At 46.9% G+C, this 6,783-nt stretch overlaps 1 protein-coding gene across 1 annotated transcript; it reads left to right on the top strand.

Moving 5' to 3' along the window:
• Positions 1 to 1,154: 1,154 nt before the first annotated feature.
• On the top strand, positions 1,155 to 4,375 carry LOC131271290 (uncharacterized). Its single transcript, XM_058272699.1, has 2 exons — positions 1,155 to 4,022; positions 4,214 to 4,375. Exons 1-2 carry the CDS (start codon positions 1,155 to 1,157, stop codon positions 4,373 to 4,375), a joined length of 3,030 nt encoding a protein of 1,009 aa, XP_058128682.1.
• Positions 4,376 to 6,783: the final 2,408 nt, after the last annotated feature.

Here is a 6,783-nt window from a genome sequence, read left to right as displayed (position 1 = left end):
CCTTCTAGCTCTTCTAGTTTTCGAGCTATTCACGTTTAAAGTTGGAGGTTTTTTCAGAAAAGAGCATTTTCGTAGTTTCGGTCCGAATTGAGCTATCGAGCTAGGCATTTCTCTAAGCACTTCGCCTAACTATTTTGGTCTTTTTGATGGCATCCAACGAGCATTTATGGTGTTTCCAAGTACTTGGGAATGATTTTCAAGCATCTCCAAAGCACATTTTCGGTCTTTCCAAGCACTGGGGAATGATTTTCAAGCACCTCCAAAGTACATTTTCGGTGTTTCCAAGTACTTGGGAGTGATTTTTGAGCTTGTTGCTATATATTTTTCTGCTCTACATGTAAGTATATACACAGCTTACTTATTTAAGTACTTCGTTTGGAAGAAAATTATTGAAACCTGCAATTTTGCTATGAAAAGTCCAGTAGCAAACTGGATCTCAAAGTGTAAGGTTGTAATTGCACAGCACGAAGACCATCCGAAAATTCACACATTTGGTCCTTCGAACCGGATTTTTCGTGTTGAGTGAAAGTTTTACTCAGTAATTGTTTTACGAACAATTATCTCGGTTTACGTCTACGACGTACGCAGTGTCTTACGGACAATTGTTTTCTTCGACGTTCACGACGTCAAGACCGCGAAGCAAGTGTTAGGAGAACATTCGACGAGTTCCTCGTCAATTGTGAACACTGATTTGCACAACGAGTGCAACGCAAAGGATTTGCACAACGAGTGCAACGCAAGGGATTTGCACAACGGGTGCAACGCAAACAACAGTGCAGTGAGAAAGAGTGCACACAATACGAAGTTAGTGAAAGTCGCCTACGCATCTCACCGCATCTCGATAGTGCTGCATCAGCTAACCGCCATCACGTTTTGCGCGCCATCAAACTTTGAGAGAGTTCGCGCGCATTTGATCTTCCAGCGCGTCACCGGTTAACCCTTGGGGGACAGCGAAAAAAGGCCACAGTGAAAACAAAAAACTTTTAAGAGAAAAGGAGAAAAAACTCAAAGCGGCTCAGCATAAAAAGAAGGTTGCGTTGGAGAATATCAAATCGCTTGAAAGGTTTGTGACCACGTTCTCCAAGGATGAAGTGGGTCAGCTTCCAGGTGCATTGGAGAGGCTTCAGCAGCAAAAGGAGGATTTCTTCGCAGCGATGGCGAAATTAGAAGAACTCGATGATAGCAGTGAAGCGTTGGAATCGTGTATCAGCGATAGGATTGACATGGAGGAGCGTTGCCAACGTTTGAAGGCATTCTTGCGGACGAATCTTCCGAAGGAGACACCAGATTCTTCGATGCTGGCAAACTCAACAATGGCATTTGGACGGCCAACTGCAACCAATCTTCGGCTTCCAAAAATCGAATTGCCTACGTTCGACGGTGACTCTACAAAATGGCTCTCGTTTCGCGACCGTTTTGTATCGATGATCGATGATTCGGCAGAATTGTCATCGATTGCTAAACTGCAGTATCTACTGTCATCTTTAAAGGGCGACGCTGCATTACCCTTCGAGCACACACCGTTAACAAACGAAAACTACGCGGTCACTTGGAAGGCGCTGTTGAAAAGATACGACAATACACGTAGCCTTATTCGTGAGTATTGGCGGAAACTTCATTTTCTTCCGGTGGTAAAATCAGAGAGCGTCGAAGATCTAACTAATTTAGTGGATGAATTCACACGGCATTTGAATGGTTTGGCCAAGCTGAAAGAACCTGTGGAGGCATGGGATACTCCTTTGTCCAACATGCTGCTGATGAAGTTCGACAGCGAGACCATTCTTGCGTGGGAGAAGCATTCCGTCCACTTCGAGCGGGACAAATATCAGGAACTGATGAAATTTGTCGAAGATCGGATCCAGATCCTCAAATCCACTAAAAGCCTTACCATTGTAGAGGATTCGACGATTAAGGTGGCCGGCAACGCACGGCAAAATACCTCACGGAGAGCCATTACAAACACCGCAGCCATTCACAAATCTTCGGGGCAACCACGGTGTTTGTTGGAGTGCGTTGAAAATCACTCGCTACGCATGTGTCCAATATTCAACGGCAAGGATGTGCAGCAACGACGCGATATCGTGGCAAAGAAGCGCTGCTGCTGGAATTGCCTAAGCAATACGCATCTAGCGAAGGACTGCAAGTCGGATCGGTCTTGTCGCACGTGTGGGGAGCGTCATCATTCTCTGCTACACATTTCTTCGACGATATCGATGGGAGTGAACTCGGAAGACGAAACGGTGTTCCTTGAGACGGCGGTGCTACATCTCGTCGATGACTACGGAACAAGGCACGAGGCGAGAGCGCTTCTCGATTCCGGATCGATGTCTAACTTCATCTCGGAAGCGTTCGCTCGGAAATTAATGGCCTCTCGGTCTAAAGTCAACGTTTCCATCTCTGGCATCGGTATGGCGTCGCAGTTGGTGAACGGGTCGATTGTGGCAACCGTCCAGTCGAAGATACAACCGTTCGCGACTCAAATGGAATTCCTGATCCTGAATAACCCATCGGCGGACATCCCAACGACTCCCACTGACGTGTCTTCCTGGAGGATGCCGGTAGATGCAGTTTTGGCGGATCCATCGTTCTACATCCCAGGCAGAATTGACATCGTCATCGGGGGAGATGCGTTCTGGGAAATTCATTCCGGAAGGAAACGGTCGCTTGGCAAGGGACGTCCGTGGCTGGTCGAGACTCCCTTCGGTTGGGTCGTCGCGGGTAACACTGCCCAAGCTGCAAAGGAGGCTCCACGAATTTGCCATGTGGCTACGTCAAACACCCCATTGGAAGTGATCCTGAACCGGTTCTGGGAATGCGAAACCCTTCCCAACGAAGCAACGTTTTCGGCCGAGGAGGACCTCTGCGAGAAACATTACGTTTCTACGACGACTCGGGACGCTGCGGGAAGGTATGTGGTTAGTTTACCGTTTAACTCGAATGCCAATACAATTTTAGGAGCTTCCAAGGAGATCGCCGATCGCCGGTGGGCGGGAATGGAACGTCGGCTGAATTCCAACCCGCAAATGAAAGAGGCATACATCAAGTTTATGAAGGACTACGAGCGTTTGGAGCACATGAAGAAACTTAGCGAACCCGTTGATGATTCAGTTCCGCATTACTATCTGCCGCATCATGCAGTAGTAAAGGAGACCAGTACGACCACTAAGGTTAGGGTTGTCTTTGATGCATCCTGCAAGACAACTTCCGGGTTTTCACTAAACGACACTTTGCTCATCGGTCCGGTAGTACAGCAAGATCTGCTTTCGATTGTCATGCGTTTTCGGGCTCATGCGATAGCAATTACTGCAGACGTGGAGAAAATGTATCGTCAATTCCTTCATCACGCCCAAGACAAGAATTTTCTTCGCATTCGGTACAGAGAAAATTCCGCAGAACCCATAAGCACCTACGAACTACAAACGGTTACCTACGGCACGGCATTGGCACCATTCTTAGCTACACGAACTCTGAAGCAGATTGCAAGCGATCATGGGGAGCAATATCCACGCGCAGTTAGCCCTGTACTGTACGATTTCTACGTGGATGACCTACTAACCGGTGCTGACGATCAAACAGATGCAATCGAAATAGTGAGCCAAGTTACAGAAATGCTGCAGTCAGCTGGTTTATCGCTAAAAAAGTGGGCATCGAACATACCTGAAGTGCTCTCTCGCATTCCACCAGAAGACGTAGCGATCTTACCAACATACGAATTACGAGACGCGCAATGTGTATCCACTCTCGGGCTTGTATGGGAGCCAGCCCTCGACTTGCTTCGGTTCCGGATCGATCTTCCATCTACAGCACCAATATGGACACGAAGGATAACAATGTCTTACATTGCAAAGATATTTGATCCACTCGGATTGTTGGGACCAGCCATAACAGTAGCCAAGCTATTCATGCAACAGCTTTGGTTGCTAAAGCAAGACGGGAAAGCTTGGGACTGGGACGTTGAGCTGCCATCACAGGTCCAAAAGGAATGGCACAAGTTTTACTCTACATTACATCTTCTTCGGGAAGTACGCATCCCGCGTTACATATCAAGCCGGGAACCCACGAGCATACAACTACACATCTTTGCAGATGCATCCCAAGCTGCATTTGGGGCATGCTGCTACCTTCGAACTGTAAATCGAGACGGGATTTCTGTTCAACTCGTGGCAGCCAAATCCAAAATCGTTCCATTAGATAACCCGCATTCTATCGCTAGATTGGAACTATGTGCGGCTCGACTGGCAACACACTTATACCGGAAGGTCAGCCAATCCTTAAACATTACTATACAATCCACGGTATGCTGGACCGATTCCATGACCGTGATACATTGGTTGAATTCCTCACCTCGACGTTGGAAACCATATGTGGCAAATAGGGTGGCTCTCATACAGAAGGAGTCCAGCATTACGTGCTGGAAGCATGTACCGGGCACAGATAATCCTGCAGATGACATCTCGCGTGGTCTTCATGCAGATAAGCTATTGGAATGCGATCGGTGGTTCCATGGCCCGCACTGGTTGTCCTGCAACGAAGAAAGCTGGCCTGTGCACAACCTATCTACAGAGGAGGGAGATTGTGTATCGGAGGAAAGAGCAGTGACGCCACGTGTGGTTGCCGTATCAACAACGGCAGATTTCAGCAACAAACTCTTTGCATCATTCTCGGCATACCATCGCCTTCGCAGATCTATGGCGTTTTGTCTGCGTTTTATTCATTGCCTGACAGGACGCGGCGCATTCAGAACCACGGAAGACGGAAATTCACCGGAACAGCTGTCACTGGTTGAGAGAGTGCCACCATTAACACGGGAAGAACTTCTCCAGGCTGAAATCCAGTTGTGCCGGTTGTCGCAGGAGGATAGCTTTGCAGAGGAACTGCATACCGCAAAGCATGGCAAGGAGATTCCGAAAACGTCGAAGCTGCGGTGGCTATCGCCCTTTGTTGACTCAAGGGGATTACTGCGAGTCGGTGGTCGGCTTCACAATGCGCAGATTCAGGACGCGACCAAACACCCGATTCTGCTCTCCAGTAATCATTCATTGGCCAAGTTATTGACAGTCGCGTATCACTTGAAATTATTGCACGCCGGACCTCAGTTATTATTAGCCACACTACGTCAACGATTTTGGATAATTGGCGGGCGCAGTCTCGCTAAGTCTGTTTACCACCATTGCCAACAATGTTTCAAGGCGAAGCCAACATTGGTGAAGCAAAGCATCGCGGACCTCCCAATTTCACGGGTAACACCTACGAGACCGTTTGCTGTCAGTGGAATTGACTACTGCGGACCAGTCTTACTAAAGTCAACGATTCGGAACCGCAGCCCGACGAAGGCGTACATAGCTATATTCGTGTGTTTCGCGACCAGGGCGGTACACATTGAATTAGTGGGTGATCTCACGACGACGTCCTTTCTGGCAGCACTTCGGCGTTTTGTTGCAACAAGAGGGAATATCTCAGAACTTCACTCCGATAATGCAACGACATTCAAGGGCGCCGCGCATGAGCTTCATCGCCTCTATAAGATGCTCAAATGCATTCAACAAGAGCGGGACGAGATTTTCAACTGGTGTGCGAACAACGAAATTAAATGGAAATTCATTCCACCACGTGCTCCGCATTTTGGCGGTCTTTGGGAGGCAGCGGTACGTTCCGTAAAACAACACATTGTTCGCACAGTAGGAAGTACGAGCTTAACTTATGAGGCAATGGTAACTCTGTTAGCCCAAGTCGGACAATGTTTAAATTCACGACCGCTAGTGCCATTGTCAAACGAACCCACAGATACAGAGCCACTAACACCAGGGCATTTTCTAGTAGGCTCCAATATGTGTGCATTACCACAAATTGATAGGTCGCAGGAACCATCAAATAGGTTGAAGGAATTTGAGCTAGTGCAGAAACATTTACAAGCCACCTGGGCGCGCTGGTATCCGGAATACCTTCAACAATTACAAGCGCGTGCTAAAAACTGTTCAAATAACCCTGTAGAGCTAGAAAAGGGACAACTCGTCTTGATCAAAGAAGATAACGTACCTCCAACTATGTGGCCCATGGGGCGAATAACAGCAGTGCATCCAGGGAAGGATAGCATAGTTAGAGTTGCTACAATTCGAACTGCATCAGGGAAGGAAATTGTACGAGCAGCAGCGAGACTCGCTCTCATTCCCAATCCCCAAGTGTAAAACCCATAGGCGTAGGATAAAAAAAAAACAAAAAAAAAACACTCACGCAACAGTTAAAAAAGGGATACCCTTTTTTGGTCGCCGGAATGTGGGAAATTAAAGTCAAGCATGTTGCCTACATTCTGGCGGATATCATTGGCATAGAAAAAAGGATTAACGAAAAGGATTAATGAAAAGGGAAATAGGAACTAAGTCAAATGAATTATAAGGTAACGCGAATGAACTATATTTGACAGATTAATAAACAGTAGCAAACTGGATCTCAAAGTGTAAGGTGGTAATTGCACAGCACGAAGACCATCCGAAAATTCACACAGCACCTTTAAAGGTGTTTGGATGTTGTTGGAATTACGTAAATATTGCTTCGAAGCACTTTTAAAGGTGTTTGGATGTTGTTGGAATTACGTAAATATTGCTTCGAAGCACCTTTGAAGGTGTTTGGATGTTGTTGGAATTACGTAAATATTGCTTCGAAGCACCTTTAAAGGTGTTTGGATGTTGTTGGAATTACGTAAATTTTGCTTCGAAGCACCTATAACGGTGTTTGGATGTTGTTGGAATTACGTAAATTTTGCTTCGAAGCACCTATAACGGTGTT

The sequence above is a fragment of the Anopheles coustani genome, unplaced genomic scaffold (assembly GCF_943734705.1).
Source record: "Anopheles coustani unplaced genomic scaffold, idAnoCousDA_361_x.2 scaffold_39_ctg1, whole genome shotgun sequence".
Classification (NCBI taxonomy): domain Eukaryota; kingdom Metazoa; phylum Arthropoda; class Insecta; order Diptera; family Culicidae; genus Anopheles; species Anopheles coustani.
This window is presented reverse-complemented; position numbering and strand designations above follow the sequence as displayed.

What these genes read in the sequence shown, in the direction of transcription:
- LOC131271290 (XM_058272699.1), top strand. Translation starts at nt 1,155, where the DNA reads ATGGCGAAATTAGAAGAACTCGATGATAGCAGTGAAGCGTTGGAATCG. An exon ending in CATTACATCTTCTTCGGGAA is followed by an intron (nt 4,023 to 4,213) that starts GTACGCATCCCG and finishes TTCTATCGCTAG; the next exon opens with ATTGGAACTATGTGCGGCTC.